At 45.0% G+C, this 22,537-nt stretch overlaps 2 protein-coding genes and 1 long non-coding RNA gene across 4 annotated transcripts in view; 2 read left to right on the top strand and 1 right to left on the bottom strand.

Annotated features, from left to right (window-relative positions):
• bloc1s2 (biogenesis of lysosomal organelles complex-1, subunit 2) overlaps positions 1–5,829 on the top strand; it is a 78,440-nt gene extending 72,611 nt beyond the window's left edge. The window contains exon 7 of the mRNA XM_052073194.1: positions 5,635–5,829. Within this exon, the coding sequence (XP_051929154.1) occupies positions 5,635–5,691 (57 nt within the window). The 3' untranslated portion in view covers positions 5,692–5,829. The remainder of the gene's footprint in view (positions 1–5,634) is intronic.
• A 5,182-nt stretch (positions 5,830–11,011) lies between these two features.
• LOC127605585 (uncharacterized) lies at positions 11,012–11,746 on the top strand. Its single transcript, XR_007963614.1, has 2 exons — positions 11,012–11,154; positions 11,530–11,746. It is a non-coding gene; the product is annotated as an uncharacterized LOC127605585 (long non-coding RNA).
• The window catches only part of plpp3 (phospholipid phosphatase 3), a 30,785-nt gene continuing 19,822 nt past the window's right edge, over positions 11,575–22,537 (bottom strand). For both annotated transcript variants that reach the window (XM_052073191.1, XM_052073189.1), the window contains exons 3-7: positions 20,701–20,793; positions 20,428–20,615; positions 19,545–19,602; positions 15,714–15,890; positions 11,575–12,281 (exon numbers count right to left, since the gene is read on the bottom strand). In XM_052073191.1, the coding sequence (XP_051929151.1) occupies positions 12,153–12,281; positions 15,714–15,890; positions 19,545–19,602; positions 20,428–20,615; positions 20,701–20,793 (645 nt within the window). In that variant the 3' untranslated portion in view covers positions 11,575–12,152. The remainder of the gene's footprint in view (positions 12,282–15,713; positions 15,891–19,544; positions 19,603–20,427; positions 20,616–20,700; positions 20,794–22,537) is intronic.

Here is a 22,537-nt window from a genome sequence, read left to right as displayed (position 1 = left end):
GCTTCAACCCCTAAACCACGTTTAGAACCTTAATTTGAACCCTAATCTTTTCTTTCAACCGGCTTTGGAAACTCTAAATCCAAACATTAAAACATAACCCTCATGTGAAACCATACTGCAGGCATGAAACCCTATTTTGAAACCATAACCTTGACTTGAAGCCCTATTTTAAAACCCCAACCCTGGCTTGAAACCCTAATTAAAACCCCTAACATGTGCTCCAAACACAAACCCGTCTTGAAACCATAACTGTGATTTGAAACCCTAAGTTGAATCCTAACCCTTGCTTCCAAGCCCACTCGAACCAAGACTCCAAATCCCAATTTGAAGCCATAATCCTTGTTTTAAACCCTACCCCAGGCTTGAATCACTCATCTGAAGCTTGAGCCTTGTCTTAAAACCCTCATTTGAAACCCTACCCCTAACTTGAATCCATTTCCCTTATTGACCATGTAAGGGAAACAATAAATCGAATATCACTGCATCAATATTTTGCCCCAGCAAGTTTGTCTGATTGTTTTCCCTGCAGTGAGGATGTAATGTTTCTCGAGTCCAGTGAAGGGAGTTCAGTCACCGAAACGCGTGTTTAAGAACAAAACATGAGTCAGATTACGCGTCTGCCTGCCTGCTGTGTATTTAAACTGTCAACAAAGTAACGCTCGCTCATCCGTAGTTGCGGAGCGACTAAAGCAAACAACACGAGAGCGGGGCCGCTTCCCCCCCCACTCGGTCCCGAGCCGACCGTACCAGTCACGCGTCAGGAATTCTTCTGCTTTTGAAGCCGCGTATGCGAGCAAAAGCTCGGAAGCGCTTGCGCAAGAAGTCGTGACGCTCGCTTACAAGGGATGCCGACTTGTCGTCTTATCCCGTCAGGATCTGCTCAGCGTTCTCGGGAAGCAGACGCTTCACCAATGTAATTGGAAAGATTTAGAAAAGGAACTTTTGGGAAGTTGAACTGTCGGACCATTCCGATTTGTTGTTTTAGCCTGATGATATCACTTCCAACTCCGAGGTCTTGAGCTATACCAAAAATAGACTGATAACATGAAATTATTTTTTCAGGCTGTATTATTGCCATTTTTTGGAGCATCCAAAATCATCCACACTCACACCTCGGGACGATTTAGAGCACAGGTGTCAAAGTCAAGGCCCGGGGCCCAGATCTGGCCCACCACATCATTTTATGTGGCTCGCGAAAGCAAATCAAGCATGTCAAGTTCCAGGATGCTTGCTAAAGTCTTAAGCAAAATTGTCATATGTCATCCATAATAACGTGGAGCTATTGCAAGCATTTTCTCATTTCCAAACCCCTTTGTTACATTAACATACCACGCCTGATTTAGAGTGTTACATTACTGTGAGGCAGTCGTGCTAACTTGTTGTCCACCAGACGGAATACAGTTTATAGAAATAATTATATTTAATTATTTCTTATACATTATAATAATCGCGGTAGAAGCACGAGACTCGGGATGAGCAATTTTTTTGCACTTTTATGCCGCAAACTGTCAACGGTTGGTGAACTGGTGAAAATGTGGAGTGTTACAAATGTAGCATTAGCATTAGCACTAGCAAAGCTCTTATTGCTCTTCCGAATGCTCTCCGGGGCTCTTTATTAAGATGCACTGGTGTTGGCCTGTATTTTTTTTTTTATGACTTGGCTTTGGCTTCAGCCCAAAGAGGAATGTGCGTATGACTTTTGTGGATGTTGGCGCCGCACCAGAACCGCCTTTTCTTTTTGCTTCTGACCTCCTGCGAGCTCTCAGCGGAGGCCATCTTCTTTTCATCATTCATAACAACAGACACCAGAGAGGAGGAGGGGGTGGGGGAACAGGATTGGGCCTGTGGGGGGTGGGGGGGTTATGGGTGTGCGAGGCACAATGATGGGAACGCATGTTTGTGCCAGCTCCAATTGAACATTGCACAAGCTGTGAAACGAGCGCACACACACACACACACACACACACACACACACACACACACACACCACAAAGACGTCCACTAAATGCATCCAGAGAGGAGAACTGTGGCTTTCTCAGCCTTTCAATCCGAAAAGCAAACATCATTCCACATTTTTGGACACATCGTGACAGTTCACCACACGCAAACTGTATGGTGGAATACAATACGATGACATTTTGTACAGTTGGTGCAGAAAATCATTGAACCATGTCAAAAACATCTGAATGGTACCAAATCAAGAGATCTGACCACTTTTTTTTCCATGCGCATTGTAATACTTTGACACGCACACACAACTGTATTTGGATAGCTTCATTTATCATCTTTTCGTCTTTTTGACGCACTGCGGCGTGACAGATTTGTGTTTTCCTGTTTGTATATATCAGCAGGAACCACCAAGTAACCTCCTAATGCCTTATTTATACCACACATACACACACACACACGCACACGCACACGTCGTTTACTCACTCACAATTTGCTCGTTTTCTAATAAGGTCATAAAGAGAAGGATTAGCACAACCTGTTAAGAGTAAACTTCAGTCCCCGCCAACCCGACTTCTTGGCTGCTCTGCCGTCGGCCAGCCGCAGAAAATGGCACGCAAGACACAGTTCAATAAGTTCAAGCAACAACAACTTCTGAAGGGTACCCAAATCTGTTCCCGGCAACTTCTTGGCACAACTGTGTACCAATCGTAGCAGTGATGTCATCCCTTTTGTTATAAGTCTGATGAGTTGATTAATTGCCTTTCACTTTTTCATTCAATTATCTGTGTTAAATTATGGGTGTATTGTATTTAATTTTGACCCGGACAACTTTCCATACTTTTGCCCTTGTGCTTTCTGCAAGAACCCAATCTTCTAGCCTGATTGGAAAAAAAAAAAAGTTGACGTCCATTTTGCCTTCATTTTGCCGTACGGCCTCTCTTACAGCGGAGGCCACCATTAGAAGAAATACATCTCTTGATTGAAAATTTTTGAAAAAAGTCTCGCCTGAGGCCGCCCGCAGCCCGCAATAACACAGCATCCCACTGACTCTCCATTTTAGTGTCTGGCGTTGGACAGGAAGTGACAGTGCCATGCGAATAAATCACCCCGAAGGCCCGCTTACAGATCACCTTCATATTCCACATCCTCAGTCACGCCGTATAAATGGCGCTTCTGTAAATGTGAAATACGAAAAAACAAACTCACTCTCTCTCTCTCTCAGGGAACTTGGCTACATTATACCCCAAAAAAATTCAAGACCCCCTCAGTGTGTCTTTCTCTGCCCCCCCCCCCCCCTTACCTCCTTCCTCCTCTCACATTGAGCTGGAAAGGTGTTCTGCATATAGAATCAGTGTGTGAATGAAGGATTGTGGGACGGCAGCCACAGGAGGCGAGGGAAGCGGAGCGTTGACCCCGCTGGAGCTCAGCCCTAACCTGGGTACACACTACATCTTTCCCCGTGTCAGTGCATGAATACGCCCCTGTCACTGAGCCTCTCTTACTCCTTCGTGGGCCCTTTCCTTATACAATGCAGCGGTGGAGTGGGTGTTGGGGGGGCCAGGGGGTGCCTGACGTTCTATGGATGGTTGCTCCTCCACATCCCGACTGGGGACTCATCACTCGCCTCATGACCAATTTGGAGCAATTCGGAAGTACTTTCACAAAAATCTTTTCTATTAGAATGAGTTCAGGTATCGTGAATACACACACGGTTCCACACAGAAAATCCTCAACACGAATGTTGAAATATAATTCAGATATTCGTGTTTAGGCAAGCCTGAATTGCTTGTCAATCAGTCAAAGGGCTCGCATAGAGACGAACACTGCACAAAATTAGAGAAAAAGAGGATTTTTGTCAAGTATTGCCCTATTTTTTTTTGGGGGGGGGGTGGCATGAAAAGGAGGACACAATGGGGTGCCGGATGCTCTCACAGGAATGAAATCAGTCAATAAGCTTGTCGGTGTAGGCGGCAGCAGCGGGATTAATATCCCGGATTAAAGCGCTGTTTTTATGATGATCCGACATGAGAACAGCCAGTCTTTGTCTGGCACGGGAGGATCTTATGGTACTTTTTTTTTTTTGGTAGTGGAAATGAAAACGCTCAATCCAGCGGGGGCGTTAAATGTGCTCAGACGAGAGGCTTGTGTTAATTGTGGCGCACAGGAAGGATGGATTAACCTCATTCCTGTGTTCCCATTTTAAGGGGCCGCGAGGGGGGGAAATGTAGCAGACCTTCAATTGAGTGTATTAAGTGCCTTCAGTTTAATTTTTATTCGCCGGCCAACAGTACGTGTGACGTAACCGATGCAATAATCATTTGAATGTTGAATGTGGAGGATTTTGATTTTAGTCATGTCATTTAAAAAAAAATAATTGATATGTATTTATTCAATGCATGTACTGTATATATAAAATGGAACAAAAATGAGTTGATTAAAGTATTGCAGTAAATTTGTTTTAAAAAATTCCTCATGTTAATTTATGTCAATTTAATTTATGTCATTAATTTGGTAACAACAGCGCATACCTAAAATAGCTAACTAACAAAACACATAAATATTTTTTCTTTTTTAAAATTGTATACTATTATCTTGTTTTCATTTTATAGGGAAATTAATGTCCAATTAGTTGTATAATTTTCTTTTTTTGTTTTTTTATTGATCTATCTTTTCTCACATAATTTCTTAATTTTTCAATATAGTAAATTATTATTATTATCATTGTTATTATTAGTATTTTTGTATTGTGCCAATTTGATTGAACTAATTTATTTATTGATTTATTTTCCAGGCGGCCCGGTAGTCCAGTGGCTAGCACGTCACCTTCACATTGCAGAGGTATTCTGGGTTCGATTCCAGCTCTGGCCTCCCTGTGTGGAGTTTGCATGTTCTCCCTGGGCCTGCGTGGGTTTTCTCCGGGTGCTCCGGTTTCCTCCCATATTCCAAAAACATGCATGGCAGGCCGATTGGCCGCTCTAAATTGTCCCTAGGTGTGAGTGTGAGTGTGAATAGTTGTTTGTTTCTGTGTGCCCTGCGATTGGCTGGCAACCGATTCAGGATGACCCCTGCCTGCTGCCCGAAGACAGCTGGGATAGGCTCCAGCACCCCCCGCGACCCTAATGGGGATGAAGCGGTTCGGAAGATGAATGAATGAATGAATTGATTTATTTTCCACATCAATGTTTAATTACTGCTGGTTGTAATTGTGACACACACACAAACAATTGTGAACACTCCAGTTACACTTTGCAAACTGTGAGGGCAGATCTAGAGAGAAACCCCCGCCCCGTCCAATAATTGCCCCAAGGCAATAACTGCAGCCAATAACTGCCGTAAACGCTAAGTCATGGACTGACTATTAGCTGAGTCTCTGGCTTCCGTCCACAAACAGCTTTCTGGAATCCCGGCATTGCACGTGCGTGCGTGTGGGTTGGACAGTCATCGATCGCGCATGGTGTTGACGAGCCGCTCGCAGCATTCGCCATCGACCGTAATTCTCATCACGCTGTGATGACTCCACGCAGAAATCTGGTGGAGTATGCATACCGGAGGCTTGAAACATGACCGCAAAGTAGAATGACTGCTTAATGTTAAGCATCATTCAAGTGTGCTATCAGTGAGAGTGGCGGGTGATGACATTTTTTGCAGGCCAAGATAAACTGTAAGTCGTGAAATTTTTGGCAGGAACTCTCAAAGCTCACTTTTCATCGGCTTCGACCTGGTACAACTTGTTTATGTTGATTACGGATTGCCGTTGTGACCCAACTGAGCTGTCGTCCTCTGATGAATCCCCCTGGAGAAGCCATCCGCCTTATCAGCTCCAAACGTAACACATGTACAGAAAGGCAAGAGGCTTTCAGGTGGAATTCTTGTCTGTCTTTGACCATATTGAGTTGAATGCTTTGGTGTTGCTGACACTGGACAGCACATTTTACGACAGAAGGCTTCGATAGTCTTTGAAAATTTATTTTTCCCTTCACTGATTTCACATGAAAAACTAGCTTTAAAAACACAAGTCAAGAATAATGACTGTCAATGTGGATTACATATGACAATTTGAAATTTTGGTTCAGAATTTAGCAAGCTTTGTTTTGGGCCAAAGAAAACAACCCTTTACAGTTAGGCATTTTTAGCCCCAAAAAAACGACCATGTATATAGTAAGGCATTTTTGGCCGAAAAAAACAAACGACCATGTATCACTATTTTTTTGTATTTTTGGGTGCTAAAAATGCCTTACTATACATGGTTGTTTTTTTGGATGAAAAACAGTTTACTATACGTGGTCATTTTTGGGGGGCTAAAAATGCCTTACTGTACATGGTCGTTTTTTTTCGGCTAAAAACGCTGTGCTATACATGGTGTTTTTTTGGGTTAAAAATGCCTTACTATACATGGTCGTTTTTTTTCCGGCTAAAAACGCCTTAATATACATGGTCTTTTTTTTCGGCTAAAAACGCCTTACTATACATGGTCGTTTTTTGGGGCTAAAAATGCCTTGCAATACATGGTTGTTTTTTTTTGTGAAAAACGCCTTACTATACATGGTCGTTTTTTTTTCCGGCCAAAAATGCCTTACCATACATGGTCGTTTTTTTTTTTCGGCTAAAAACGCCTTACTATACATGGTCGTTTTTTGGGGCTAAAAATGCCTTGCAATACATGGTTGTTTTTTTTTTTTGTGAAAAACGCCTTACTATACCTGGTCATTTTTTTTTTTCCGGCCAAAAATGCCTTACCATACATGGTCGGGTTTTTTTTCGGCTAGAAACGCCTTACTATACATGGTCGTTTTTTGGGGCTAAAAATGCCTTGCAATACATGGTTTTTTTTTTGGAGTGAAAAACGCCTTACTATACCTAGTCGGTTTTTTTTTCCGGCCAAAAATCCCTTACCATACATGGTCGTTTTTTTTCGGCTAAAAACGCCTTAATATACATGGTCGTTTTTTTTTTTCGGCTAAAAACGCCTTACTATACATGGTCTTTTTTTTTAATCGGCCAAAAATGCCGTTTTTTTCGGCTAAAAATGCCTTACTATACATGGTCGGGTTTTTTTCGGCTAAAAATGCCTTCCTATACATGGTCGTTTTTTGTCAGGCCAAAATAACCTTACTATAAATGGTCGTTTTTTCCGGCTAAAAACGCCTTAATATTCATGGTCGTTTTTTTTTTTGTGGCTAAAAACGCCTTAATATACATGGTCGTTTTTTTTTCCGGCTAAAAACGCCTTACTATACATGGTCGGTTTTTTTTCGGCTAAAAACGCCTTACTATACATGGTCGTTTTTTTTTTCCCGGCCAAAAATGCCTTACCACACATGGTCGTTTTTTTCCAGCTAAAAACGCCTTACTATACATGGTCGGTTTTTTTCGGCCAAAAATGCCTTACCATACATGGTCGTTTTTTTTTTCGGCCAAAAATGCCTTACTACACATGGTCTTTTTTTCAGGCTAAAAACGCCTTACTATACATGGTCGTTTTTTGGGGCTAAAAATGCCTTGCAATACATGGTTGTTTTTTTTTAGTGAAAAACGCCTTACTATACCTGGTCGGTTTTTTTTTCCGGCCAAAAATGCCTTACCATACATGGTCTTTTTTTTCCGGCCAAAATTGCCTTACCATACATGGTCTTTTTTTCCGGCTAAAAACGCCTTACTATACATGGTCGGTTTTTTTCGGCCAAAAATGCCTTACTATACATGGTCGTTTTTATCGGCTAAAAACGCCTTAATATACATGGTCGTTTTTTTTTTCCGGCTAAAAACGCCTTACTATACATGGTCGTTTTTTGGGGCTAAAAATGCCTTTCAATACATGGTTGTTTTTTTGGGTGAAAAACAGTTTACTATACGTGGTCATTTTTGGGGGGCTAAAAATGCCTTACTGTACATGGTCGGTTTTTTTCGGCTAAAAACGCCTTACTATACATGGTCGGGTTTTTTTCGGCTAAAAACGCTGTGCTATACATGGTGTTTTTTTGGGTTAAAAACGCCTTACTATACATGGTCATTTTTGGGGGGCTAAAAATGCCTTACTAATACATGTTCGTTTTTTGGGGGGCTAAAAACGGCTTACTATACATGGTTGTTTTTTTCCTTTAAAAACGGCTTACTATACATGGTTGTTTTTTTCCTTTAAAAACGCCTTACTACTATGGTCGTTTTTTGGGACTGACAGGACACTGGTCGGGTTAGAGTTCAGGGGTCAGGATGCAGGAGCTCATGTGCTCGGAGGTCAGAGGGTTATAAGGTAAAGCGCTCGATTGTCGAGAGATGAAAGCCAAAGGCTTATTTATGGCGGAGGAGAAGGGGATGAGTCCGTCGACGGTCATGAGCAGGGAGAAGAAGGAGAGGAGGAGCAGGACGGTGGACGACAAAGAGGAGGGAGAAGGATGAGGAGTCGCACAGCTCGGCTTCCTGCTGTGACCCTGCTCCTCTTCTTCTTCCTCCTCATCATGCCTGTCTATTGTCTGCTGTCACTCTCGTTATCATTTTATTTGTTTGCGTGGCAAAAGAGTCACACTTTTTACTTTTTCTTTTACGTGTCGGAAATGGCCGAAATTCTCACTCGGCACAAGAGGCGATAATGCCACCGCCCAAAACAGGGCTTGTCTTTGACCTTGAGGAAGGTCAGACAAACACAATGGCGCAATGCAAAGTCCAGTTTTTGGGGTGTAGCATATTTTGTTTGGGCTGGACGGCAAAAATAAATAACTAAGGTCCCACAATAATTGGACGCATTTGTTTTTAGTTTCTAATCCGAACCCTCGTTTTTAAATCCCACCTCTAATTTAAAACCCTCATGAAAATAACTAATCCCATTCAAACCCCTAATTCGAAAACCCAACCCTAGTTGAAAATCTGAATTTGAAACCTTACCCCGAGTCGAAATCCCTAATTGGAAACCATGCTCTCGTTATTAACTAATTTATCCAAAGCTACCGTTTCCCAATCAAGAGTCTGTCCAACTTAAAGCTAACTAGCATCGTTAGCATTGTAAATATATGCAAACACACACACACACACACACGGTGTGCTGAGAGTGCTGAGAGGTCCAATTGGGGCCTGAGCGGGTTAGCTGAGCGCCCGCTCGGTTCCTGCCAAAAAACACGACCACAACACGGGCCTCTCACTGGCTTGGCGCGGGGCCTGAGCTATTACAGCCACGCATGGCTGAGTCCAGTCAGGCCCGCCAGCTGTTCAACAGGCAGCACACTGGTTCTGACTCTGCGCTTTCAAGCTGACCTCAAAGCAGCTGTAGTGTCGCCGTCGATGAAAAGGCTGCGCTGAAGGGGAAACATGATCTCGTCAAACTTGACCATCGACGAGGTGGAGAAAATATTGAAACGTTTGCTATCGATGCACTTACTTGATGAATTGTGGTAAGAAAGCATGCCAGTCCATCTTTTTTTTTTTTTTGCTCTGCGGTGGACAAAATGACACTGTTGGTTTCGGTCACAGTCACAGACTGTGAAGTGGTTTGCTTTGCTTTTTTTTCCGCCCCATTGATTTACTTTTTTTTTTCTTTTGAATTTTTTTCATCTTAGTTGCACATTTTCTTGGGACCGTTTCTTATTTGTGGGGCCAACAAATTCAAGTGCCAGCTTTTAAATATTTTTAATTGGACGAGTCACGTTGGCTATTTTTTTTCTCTGTTGTCTGTTGCCAAATTGGCATTCCAAATGACAATGTGTTCATCTGAGGATCTGAATATTTGTACATTTTTGAAAATATGTACATTTTTGTCTTGTAAAATCAGAAATTCAAAATGATTGGATGCCTACTGCCCGAAGACAGCTGGGATAGGCTCCAGCAACCCCCGCGACCCTAGTGAGGATCAAGCGGCTTGGAAGATGAATGAATGAATGAATGAATGTATTAAAGTTGGAAAACAATGAAGCTGTAGCCATTGTATCATAGGCAGAGCATTCAAATTCAGTGATACTTTCAAGTACCACTAGAGGGCGCTTGTGTAGCTGTGGTACTCATCCCACAGTGAGAATCACTTTACCCTGTCAAGTAGTTCATAATAGAAATGCCCAAACACGCCTACCCACACACACATACACAGGCACACGCGCATGCACACACACACACACACACACACACACACACACACACACACACACACACACACACACACGTGTTCATAATGAGCTTTTTATTTAAAAGCACATGTAGAAGAGCAAAGTACATTTTGCAGAAAAACAACAACATTGTCACTATTTCTTTTTGTACAAAAGACAAACGCGAGACAATACAAAAATACTATTATGGGATTGAATAGAAACTGTGGGTTTATTGACTGGGTGCATATTACAAAACATTACAATCTACAATAGGTTGATTTGCCTAGATACAAAAAAGAAAAAAGTCTGTCCGCTGTTGCTTTTTAAGCAGCATTTTGCAAAGAACACAGGTCTGTAAGCATAGTGGATATATCTAAAACACGTACACAGTTACTTTTTTTGTAGTGATCTATACATTATTTATATATATTTTTTTATATGTAAAAAAAAAGGAAGCGAAAACAACTTCGAGAGGCAATCGGACGGACTGTAACGGTGATGAAGATGTGCATGGTGCGCGTGTGCGAGAACTGAAAAGGGGACAGCAAAACATACCACAGTTTTTTTTAGAACCACGACACACAAACACACACACACACACACACACACACACGCTTAGGACAGTGTAATATGAGAGGGTGATGTACAAAGGTTTCATTCACAGCGTGTAATGCTCAGACATCGGCACACACGTATTCACAAAATGTAGAAGCGCACACACACACACACACATGTACATTGCCAATGAGTGACTGGGGTGTGTCAGAGACCCTTCCTGCCAGCAGAATGGGCCCCAACCATCCCAAAATGATGTGCCAGATTGGCTGTCAATCACCCTGACCCCGCCCACTACCAATTCTTCCTGCTGCGGAAGCCAATTAGAACCCCCCCCCCCCCAGCTTTGAGGAGGGCAGAAGGGACAGCCACACTTCTCGCTTAACACTAGTGACAATATGAGGATTTTTTGGGGGGGGGGAGGTCGGGGGGGGGGGGGGGGGGTGAAATTGCTGGGTGAACCTAAAATGCTCTAGTCAGATTCAGTTCACTTGTAAGGAATCGAGTGCATTTTAGGCTGAACCCAAAACATCAATCATGCCAAACATCCAGACATTTTTATGGTCATGTAGATGCCAAGGTGCGGCCCGGTAGTCCAGTGGTTAGCACGTCGGCTTCACAGTGCAGAGGTACCGGGTTCGATTCCAGCTCCGGCCTCCCTGTGCGGAGTTTGCATGTTCTCCCCGGGCCCGCGTGGGTTTTCTCCGGGTGCTCCGGTTTCCTCCCACATTCCAAAAACATGCGTGGCAGGCTGATTGAACACTCTAAATTGCCCCTAGGTGTGAGTGTGAGTGTGAATGGTTGTTCGTCTCTGTGTGCCCTGTGATTGGCTGGCAACCGATTCGGGGTGTCCCCCGCCTACTGCCCGAAGACAGCTGGGATAGGCTCCAGCACCCCCCGCGACCCTAGTGAGGATCAAGCGGTACGGAAGATGAATGAATGAATAGATGCCAAGGTGGGGGACGCACAACCCTCCCTCCCCGATTTGACCTAAATCTAAAATAAATGCAACATCCCGAGTTTTAGGCTGCACTGAGCGCGCTCAGTAGAAAGCCCGACGAGCGAGGCCGGTGTGACATTCAAAAACGGCGTCGTTGGGTTTCCGCTTTGACGCGCCAGGCAGCAAGTGGTGATCACGGTCATTGAATTTTTTTTACCAAAAAAATAATAAAGGACAAACAGTGCTTTAAATTACATTTTTCATCCTTCCCGTCTCTCAGGAAGTTGTTGCTGCCACTCCAAGGCCACAGAGACTCCAGAGAGTAAACATCGCTAGAATTACTTCTCTCCCTTTTGCAGGAAGTTTGTTTTGATCTCTTCGGTTTCATTATTTTGTCATTTTATTACCTCTTTCAAGCTCCGCCTGTCGTCTTCCAATTTTGATTTTCTCGGATCTGGTCGTTTACTCCCCACGCTTGCCGAACAACCGCCCGGAGTGGGGTTCCTCACAGAATGACAGAGGTTGGAGTTGCGGTTGTTGAAATTGCCCTTTTAGCTACATTCTACTGTCCGATGGGAGGTGAGCGGCGACGTGATTGGTCGCGGGAGGACAAGGAAGAGGAGGCGCGGCGGTCTTCCTCACACCATGTTGTGGTGGTTGTTCCTCTCAATGATGTCGGACGAGGGCAGTAGCTCCTTCTTGATGGGTGACGGAGGAGACGGCGCCGCCTTCAGCCTGGGCTTGAACAGGTCAGACACGTAGTACACCTGCCACCGCGACAATGAGGAAAAATAAAGATCTGAGAAATGATCATCACAATTATTTGGACGAATATTGTAGTCACGATCAATTCATCAAGAGGTCAATTAATCAAGAGTAAATTGTCCATCCATCCATCCATTTTCTACCGCTTATCCGCGGTCGGGTTGCGGGGAAAACAGCTTTAGCACGGAAGCCCAGAGCTCCCTCTCCCCAGCCACTTCGTCCAGCTCTTCCCAGGGGATGCCGAGGCGTTCCCAGGTCAACTAGGAGACACAGTCTCTCCAGTGTGTCCTGGGTCGTCCCTGCGGCCTCCTGCCTGAAACACCTCACCAGAGAGGCGTCCAGGAGGCATCCGAACCTGATGCCCGAGCCACCTCAGCTGGCTCCTAAATGTTTTATATATATATATATAATTTTTTTTAATCAATGAAAAATGATTGACTAAAATAATATTTAAACAACAATGAACATTTTGCCAAGGGCTAACAGAATATAGACACCGATCCGATTTTTGCTTGCTTGTTATTTATGCAGCTTAATGAGCCAATACCCGGGTGCCTGCCGTCTGCCGGGTGTGCTGCTAACAAAGCATCAAGGTAAAATCTGCATGACCTCACATATTGCGAAGCTCTCATTTCGAGCACGAGCAGGTGACTAATCCGCCAGACGGAAGTGACTTGAGAGCTGCTCGCCCAAACATGAAATGGATATTCTGGCTAATCCCCAATTACGCGACACCATCCGACCACATTGGCCACAACTGGCTGTATGACGAAAGAGGAAAGAATGGCGGAGGAGAAATCGCTTCCTGCGATCGGGATGACATCATACAGGAAATGAGGTCTCGGAGAGCAGGAAGTGTGGAAAGTTATAGCAACAAAAACCCACGAAACTGCACTTCTTAGTCACTGCTCGAACAATAAAATTCCCTCCAATTACAGCCTGACATTCGCTGACCTTGTAATGACCTTCACGAGTGACCTTCGCCAGGCGGATGACATCAGGCGTACAAATCACACAGCTTCCTTTATGCGGCTCAAGGGCGTCTTTGTGTGCACGGATGAGTTTGTGGTGAGTGGCGTCATTACAATGCGTGTGATCGATGGCGTGCAAAGCTGGGGGGGGGGCATTGGCGTTATTCGCGGCATCCGTTTGAGACTTCACTAAAGAAAGATACTGTACCACAATATAGCAATAATAAATAATCAACTGGAGCCGAGTTGTAATTCACAATGAACAAAATGGATGTGAGTCCACAAGGTCCTTCGTGTTCCTCTTCATTTGCTCTGAATTTGAAAAGAAAACTGTACTGTTGGCATCACCAACCTGTATTGCTAATGCCACCGATTAGCAGAAAATTGATCTCAACACAAATCGGGCTCAATGTTTTTACGTTTTTTTTTTAACCGTATAGTATCTTTTTTACTTGAAATAACTTTAGAAATTTGGAAAATCACAGTATGACTTGGTTAAAAAAGAAATAACGTATTTGTATAATGTAAACATACCGTATTTTTCCACTCAAATAATTTTTTTTTCCTGTGCAACCTATCCACAATTATTCCTTGAAAAACGCACCAATTTCCATTATTATTATTATTATTATTATTATTATTATTATTATTATTCCATCCATCCATCCATTTTCCGAACTGCTTGATCCTCACTAGGGTCGCGGGGGGTGCTATAGCCTATCCCAGCCGTCTTCGGGCAGTAGGCGGGGACACCCTGAATCGGTTGCCAGCCAATCGCAGTATTATTATTATTTTTTTTTTGGTAATACTTTTTTTGAAACTGCCTAAAGATGCCACCAAAGACCTGGCTAATAGGAAAGTAGTAAAATAATTGGTGTGAATAGTACTTTTATTAAACCAAATACCCTGTAAGCCTTTTATTTTTTTCAGGATATTGCTGTAATATAAGTAAAAATAATTTTTGGTGGGGGGGGGGTCATATTTTACGTCAATTTACACCTATTAAATCTACATTACATCTATGAAACTATCAATATAGGCAATTACGTCGGTATTTCTGGCAGTGCTCAGACTCAGAGGGGGAGGGTCTTGTGTGTCCCTTCCACCCCCAACCCATGAGACATCATGAGAAGCCATCGAGACACTTTTCCCATCGGAGGCAGCTGTGTTGCTGAAACCTACGAACTTTCACCCCCTGAACCTGTCACGGTAATGAACTTATCACCATTTCCTGTGCGCACAATGCGGCCCCTCATGTATAGCCTACTGTAAGTGCTTGTGTGTGTGTGTGTGTGTGTGTGTGTGTGTGTGCGGCCGGCCATGCCTCGACTCGTGCATCCGAACCACAATTGAAATGTCAGGGCAGACACATGAAGGACGCCGCGTCACACAGGAAGTGAATGCGCGGCAACGATATTCAAAAACATTGTTTGCAAATGCCGACAGTGTCTCGCAACAATACGTAGAACATATCTGAAGTGTATATACAGTATATTGTTTTTTTTATTTGGGGGTTTCCAGACTTTAATTTCATGTCTTCTGCCAAAATAAACACGTAGACGGTTGCTCCGCCCACCCCCCTGCGTGTCATAGTCATTTTCAGCCACATAGTCTGATGTCTTTGATGATCTTGAGCGATTATCCGGTGGTGTGAGGTCGATCTGAATACATAACGAGGGATCCGCGCAACCATTTTTGATATGTCCAAATGTCAAGGGTGATGTTGTCCAAAGAGCTGAGTGAACCACGAGCATTGATTGCAGTTCAATTGTACAATACACACACACACACACACACACATAAGCAAACAAACTCCACACAATGTGTTCTTCATTAACCGGCTCGCTCCTTTCCTATTTGCTGCCGAGGGGTGCAGAAGCCGCAAAGGAGAGGAAAAAGGAGTGTGGAAGTGTGTGTTGTCGTTGTTGTGATGGATGCAAATGCCTCAAGCGGCGACAACCATCTTACTTTACATTTTCACAACGTAACCCATCAATAATGCAAATTCTGTTGTGATCCAATTTGTTAGTGTGCAAACTTGATTTGGGGGGAAAAAATTATTGTTATAATATTATTATTATATTGTAATAATAAGTATTAACTTATAGTATAATAAGTGCTTTGTCTCATCAATCTTACTGTAGCGTGAACAACTAATTGAGGAAATAGTTATTCTTTTTATTCATAAAAATATATTTAATTTTCGTCCAAATGCACATTTGTTTACTTTTTTTAAGTCCAACATTCAGGCGGCCCGGTGAACAAGTGGTTATCGCGTCGACCTCACAGTGTGGAGATACCGGGTTTGATTCCAGCTGCGGCCTTCCCGTGTGGAGTTTGCATATGGATAGATGGATGGAAGTCCAATTTTCCTTTTGAACTGACAGATCGTTTTGCTTTCATTCAGTAATATATGACTCGATTCATTCCTGAAGCCCAATGTTACGCTATCATCACACTCACGATGAAGTAGGCCACCAGGGCTCCCTGCACGAAGCCCGCCAGCACGTCGGTGGGGTGGTGCTTGTGGTCGGAGACGCGCGACAGCCCGGTGTAGAACGCCATCATCAGCAGGGTGAACTGCAGCAGTGGGCGCAGGAGGCGGGCGCCGCTCCACGTGAACCGAGACTGGAGATAGAACTGGAAAGGAACAAGTAAGACTGGGTTTAAATGACGTCATATGACAATACTGGACAGTATATTTCACACAAACGTTGTGCTCAACATTACTGTGTGAGCTGGAGGCGGGAAAAGGCGTGGGACAGCGTGGACAGAATTTTTTTTTTAAAGGGTGATGTCTTGTAAGTTTTTTACCCCCCCCCCCCACCCCCCAAAAAATGATGTTTTTACACTTGGCATCTGATATAGACTAAAGTCTAGAACAGGGGTCCCCAAACCGCGGGCCGCGGACCAGTACCGGCCCGTGGATCATTTGTTATCGGTCTGCACAATGATGAAGAATGAATAACTTACATTATTTCTGTTTTTATACATTTTAGCATCTGAAAGATTTTATTTTATTTTTTAAATGACCGGATTCTCCATTACATCCATCGACAGCATGTCACTCTTGATGCAAGTCAAGGCGCGCTTTTCGGTCACGTGACAGGTCACCACTAAAATGAAACCTAGGAGCTAGCAAAATGAATAAAAAAACAAAGTTTTTGTTCAGGAAGGGGAAAAGGCCCAGCCAGGAGACAGAAGAGAAGCCTGCGACTTTCAAGAAAAACAAGGCTACATTTCCCAATCTGCGTAATATGCGGCGATATTGAATCGATATTTTTCATGCGCTTTGTATTTGCAGTGTATCTTATTTTGATGGCACCTTTAAATGTTACCATAGCGACCAGAGTGTTGCGGCCAGATCGGACGTGTTCATGACAAAAATACCACAATATTATTATTTTGTTTTATTTATCCAGTCCCTGAAAATATTGTCTGACATGAAACCGGTCCGCAGGGGGAAAGAAAAGTTTGAGGACCGCTGGTCTAGGAAATACCTAGATTCCACCATGGGACCGGATTTTACCGTCCAAGTAATTGCGTACTTCAAGAACTCGTCCTATATCCAAGACTTGATCTTTTCTTGAGAGCAAATTTCTACCAGACTGTCATCATTGGCGAAATGAACGCTTCAACTTAAATTTTTCCCCGTCGACCCCGCGGCAGCGACTGCGGTCGCTCGGCCGCCCGCTCATTACGTATTCTCGCCTGGCCTTTCTCACCCGGCACCTGCACGCGCCGCCCAACTTATTGCGGCCGCGCGCCGTCTAGACCGAATCAAAGTGGACGTGGCCGAGGAGAAGTGCGGAGCTTCAAACATTCTCAACTGCCCGTGACCTGGACGGGCCCCCGTTTCATGGCTGTACGCGCCAGCTGTCAAAACATCGGCGCCAGAGGGAGAGAAAAGAAAAAAAAAACAGAACCGCAAAAACATCCCCGCCGATGTACGCCGTTTTCAACCATTTCTCTCCCGAATTGAGGAAAACGGATGCGGCTCTCGAGGAGGTTCTGGGTCACGATCGGTGCCGGTTTTTACCGCCGTATTCCCACGCGGGTTGCAAAGCGCTAAGTGCTGAGGTCAGATGAGGTGCCTCAGACATCCTCTCGTTTACCCTTCACTTCCTGTTTCTCACAGAAGTGGGCAAAGCCTCCGCCGAGGTCCGCCCGGTCCAAAAAAACCTGACGTGTGTGCGTCTTCTAATCAGTCATGCTAACAATATCCGCAGACAGCCGCAGCTGCCTCCACGCCAGCCGAGAGTCCTTGGTTAGGCGCGGACCGCCGTAAAAGCTCCTGCCGCGTTTCCTTTCGGACACTCTATCATTGTTAATTTTGCTGCGTTTCGGAATCAGAGGAAGGGGATCCCTCCCATCCCTCCCGGTCTTGTCGGGGATTGTTTCGACTCCAGACTTCCTGTGCGGCGGTTCTCAGGTAGACGGAGCGAGGACGAGCCGGCCGCGGCAAGCTGGCAAGCCCTGGCGCTTGACGTCCTAAATCTCTCGACTCAAAAGGGTCATTTGTTGAGGTGAGAGAGGGTGAGGCCAAAAACGAGGGTTGATAAAAAAATGATCCGAGTGTGACGGATGTTTCAGTCACATACCTTTTTTTGTCAGGATGTCAGACTGTCTTTGGTTTAAGTATCTGTGGCTGGTATCGGCATGTCTACACATACTCAATGCTTAAAGATAAGGGATGTAACGACACGATATATGATTCTGAGGGGGAAAAAAAATAAAATCAAGGCTCCCAGATTCATATAGCAGAGGCAGACAAAAAAAAAAAAAAACACAAAGGAAAGTCACGAAAAGCCCATCCAGGCCATTCCGGTCACATCTTCCCCCCGCCCCCTCTCTCGTTGCTTTGTTTCAAAGAGTGTGTTCAATGAAAACACACACAAGAAAGGAGAAAGAATGAGAATGTGGGTTTGTTCCCCCCCCCCCCTCGTCGTCTTTGCACCAGGGTGAGAGAAAACGGACTAGCTGTAGTCAGGACCCCAAATATCACGCGCATGTTTGTTTTGTATTTATCCAAGAAAACGTTTGGCTCTTTTACTGAAGGTTTTATGCGAAACAGAGATAAACAGTGTGCATGTTGGATAAAACCTCACAAGGGACAATCGCCAACGCGAAATCTCTGGAGGATGTTCAAATTTCCGCTCCGACCACATCAGACGTGGTTGTTATATCTTGTTTCCTGGGTGGGCGGTTGGGGGCGGGGCCACACTTCAGCGGAGTAGTTTTCAAGTGGCCTTTTGGTATAAAGCTCAACCTTACTTGCCTTCAGTTTGCGGGCGATTTTCTGTTTTTGTAAACGCTGGCAAAACACAATAAAAGGGGAAAACAAGGATATTCAAAATGTTCTTTTTGGACTCGATAAGGCGACACGTTTATTTGATAGGAGACTGCGGGCTGTCTTTTTCTGGGATTTTTATTCTGTGACAAAAATAAGAGAAGACTATTGCATTTGAATATTATACAATCTGAGTGTGGCGGCCCGGTAGTCCAGTGGTTAGCACGTCGGCTTCACAGTGCAGAGGTACCGGGTTCGATTCCAGCTCCGGCCTCCCTGTGTGGAGTTTGCATGCTCTCCCCGGGCCTGCGTGGGTGTTCTCCGGGTGCTCCTGTTTCCTCCCACATTCCAAAACCTTGCATTGTAGCCTAATTGAACACTCTAAAATTTGTCCCTCGGTGTGAGTGCGAATGGTTGTTCGTCTCTGTGTGCCCTGCGATTGGCTGCCAACCGATTCAGGGTGTCCCCCGCCTACTGCCCGAAGTCAGCTGGAATAGGCTCTAGCACCCTCGCGACCCTAGTGAGGATCAAGCGGCTCGGCAGATGAATGAACAATCTGAGTGTATCTCAGGTCAGTCGTCACATGCCCTGCTCTGCCTTTTTTTTTTTTTAAACTTCCTCTCTAAACACGGAACAGCTGAGTTTCCTGCAGTGTCTTCTCCATTCTTTTCCGGACTTTCCAACACATGGAACATGTGAAGGGCATGTGTGTGCGCGCATAATTTGGATTTGTGGAAGCATGAGATTCCTCCACCCATTAACAGGTGGGTGGAGGGACGCGAGTGGAGGGGGGTGGGGGGGGTGTGGAGTGCACCAGCAGCTGCCCTGAGGAAAACAGCTGACGTGTATCCATCTATCCCTCAGAGGAGAATGTTTGTCCCCCTCGCCCCGCCCTCCACTTCATTCCGGTGGCCCCGCCTTCCAACCAACATGATGGCTACAATCAATGAAGTATTGTTTTATTTTGACATCATTCAAACTATATACACGGGAGGGTAACTTACTGCCAGGTAGAGCATGGTGAACATGGAGAACGAAGCATGTCCAGAGAAGAAAGACTTCCTGTGGAGAGGAATATCGCAGTTCATTAGAAGGGTTTTGGCAACAAAAGGTGGTGGCATGATTCCTAACCAAAGAAATCCGAAGAAAGGCATACCGAAGACAAAGGACTACAACAACGATCGAGAAATCAAGGAAAATTCAAGAGAAGATCGTGTTATTTGTGTATACACTGGTACCTCTACTTACAAACGTCTCTTCGTATGAGATTTTCATGTTACGAAATGCGCGTAGATCAATAAATAGATAGATATGCGTCTATGCTAGGGATGTGAATCTCAGCACTGAGGACGATTCGATACACATCTCGATGCACTACCAGCGATGCGATACTTAAACGATACATGGAATTTTCTGGCGACACGATGCGATACGTTTCACCGTCTTCACGATGTGATACGACGCGATACACATTTAGTTCAAATCAATGTGATCCGATACGATACAGTGCAATTTGTTGTGATAAAATGTCCAAAAGAGTCATCTTCGGATCAGTTCTTTCCAAAACGCCAGGCAAAAACACTTCTGAGAGAGAACGTGAACTCAAGAGAGCAAAAAAGTTTATTCTTTGTTTTATTATGCACAAATCTCATTTATTGTGTAATAATCTGGTTGTAACATGTATTTGTTACATATTTTGATGCATTTTCATGCTTTAGAAAAGATTTATGTCTGAATTTTAGGGAGGGTTGGAACGGATTAGGTCATTTACATGGAAAACACGTCTCTACTAAATTTCTTCCAGTACCACTAAATTTCATAAGTCGAGGTACTCCTGTACTTGAATATAAAGTTCCAATCCATCCCAGCCGCTGCGTTTCAACCCACCTCGCTTCTTGCACGTCACTCTCCTTGCCGCTGCAGGCGTACTCGGTGATGTAGCCCAGCGAGCAGTTGATGGCGGTGAAGTCCGGCTTGCACACGTCCAGGAAGTGCGGCCTCATGCGGCCCACCGACACCTTGGCGATGTCCGTGAACGACTGGCTGATGGCGCAACCGAAGATAAACACGCCTATCTACGGGGACGGCAAAGCGCAACATTTTGACTCGGAACAACCACCCGTCGTCGTCGTCCTTAAAGCTTAAGGTTCCAGGACTAACCTGTTTGTAGAAGGCCGCCACGTAAGGGTTTCCCACGAAGGACTTAGTCCCTTCGTGGAGCTGGTGAACCCTGTAGGATTCGCCGATCACAATCTACAAAGAGAAGACGGGTTGATCTCTACAAGGACTGGCCGAAGCCTTACTCGAAGCAGATGACCATGCGCTGTGACGTTTGACTCATGCAAGAAAGGCGAGCAGAGTGACGACAACACACATAGAAACACAATGAGCATGGCCTGCCTTTCCCTCAGGCAGTTTGGATACGATGAGAGATGATTAACGAAGGTTTAACAATGACGTGGGGAGGGAGGGGGGCGCTTTAATGGAGATGGAGGAAGCCAAGGCGGTGGAAGGAGGAAAACCCCTTCGGTGTGTTTTGTAGGTGTGGTTCGCCGAAACGGACAAAGAGCGTTTTAGGTACACTTAAAAGGACTACTGTACGAAAATCCTCACGTCTGCGCTTAATATCTCTACCATGAATGGTCTGACTTTGATGGTGCTTAAACGGGACTAATGGTCGAAGCTGGGGTGGACAACCCCCACAGCCCCCACCCCTCCGCTTGTGATTGCTGTGGTATTCCAACCAAAGTGGTTTTACATAGCCTAAGGCTCCATGAAAAGACCCCGTCTGTACTTGAGGAGGCCTTAAGACCAAACTAGCCGTCGAGCCACAGTGCCTGTCAATCACGTCGGAACCTCCAGGGGTGCCCGACTGACAGGCTGGCCGCTCTCCATCTTTACAACCACCTCCCCCTCCCCCAGCACAAGGATTCAGTCTCTGACTTGCAGAGCATTGCCCTGACCGTCTTGTCGGGCTTCAGACGTCCTATCAGGTACATGCTGTGTATTATACGAGCACAGTGTGTGTTAGGCCCGATAAACACACTTATCCCTGATGGGTGGTCAGCTGGCAGGCTCACCGCCAGAGCAAACAAACACGCACGTTTATTGACGTTTGTGCTTTTGTCTGTGAATCGGTAGAGATGATAGAATCCCGGTAGGCTGCTACGGTCTTTTTATTCCGTTTATTTGGACTGTAAACATTAACTTTCCGTCTTCTCAAGTGTAAAAAGGGTTTTATCTGGGACGCTCGGCGACGGGCTCACAAGGGAATTCCCTCGCAGTATATACGCCGCGTCGACTTCAAGGAGCGCCAGCGGCATGGCGGCAGGCGCCGCTTAATGGAGCGCAGCTGGCGCGAGACGCGCCAGTTTTGCCAACACGTGAACGCGCTCCTGATTCTAAAAAAACGCACTCCTGGTTCTAAAAAGCAGAAGAGCTGAGCTCGGGCGATAATACTGTACGCTACGTGCGTGTCTCAGTCTGGGAACTTTGGATGGGAGGCTGTGCTGTAAAGATCATCGAGCTAGCTTAACCACGTGCCACTAATTGACACATACAAAGCCCACCGCATGTCATTATAACATGTTTCCACTAACCCTGCCACTCCCCCCACTCACTTTTCTCCCTTCCCTCTCCGAAAAAAAAAAAAAAAGGAGTGGAACAGGAGTTCCACTTCAAGCTAACGTGCGCTACTAGCAACTCAAGTATGGAGGCAATGGGTTGAATTCGCCTGTCATGTCGCACGCACGGCGATCGAGGTCCAGCTTACAGTCCGAGCGGGAGTTATGAGACCCGTTCAGGAACTCATTAAAAAACCCAAACTCTTTGGTGTTTGGCAAGCACACACAGAAACACTCGGTGACGCTTGAGGCAGGGATGGGGGCTTTCTCACTACCGCTGACTCACTTGGGGAAACAAATAAGAAACAAATGGACAATTGGATGATTCAAAGTGGATGAAAGTATGATTGAGGAAGTATGTAAGGAGGAGGACA

The sequence above is a fragment of the Hippocampus zosterae genome, chromosome 8, assembly GCF_025434085.1.
Source record: "Hippocampus zosterae strain Florida chromosome 8, ASM2543408v3, whole genome shotgun sequence".
Taxonomy (NCBI): domain Eukaryota; kingdom Metazoa; phylum Chordata; class Actinopteri; order Syngnathiformes; family Syngnathidae; genus Hippocampus; species Hippocampus zosterae.
Note: the sequence above shows the minus strand (reverse complement) of the source record. Positions and strands in the feature narration are given on the sequence as shown.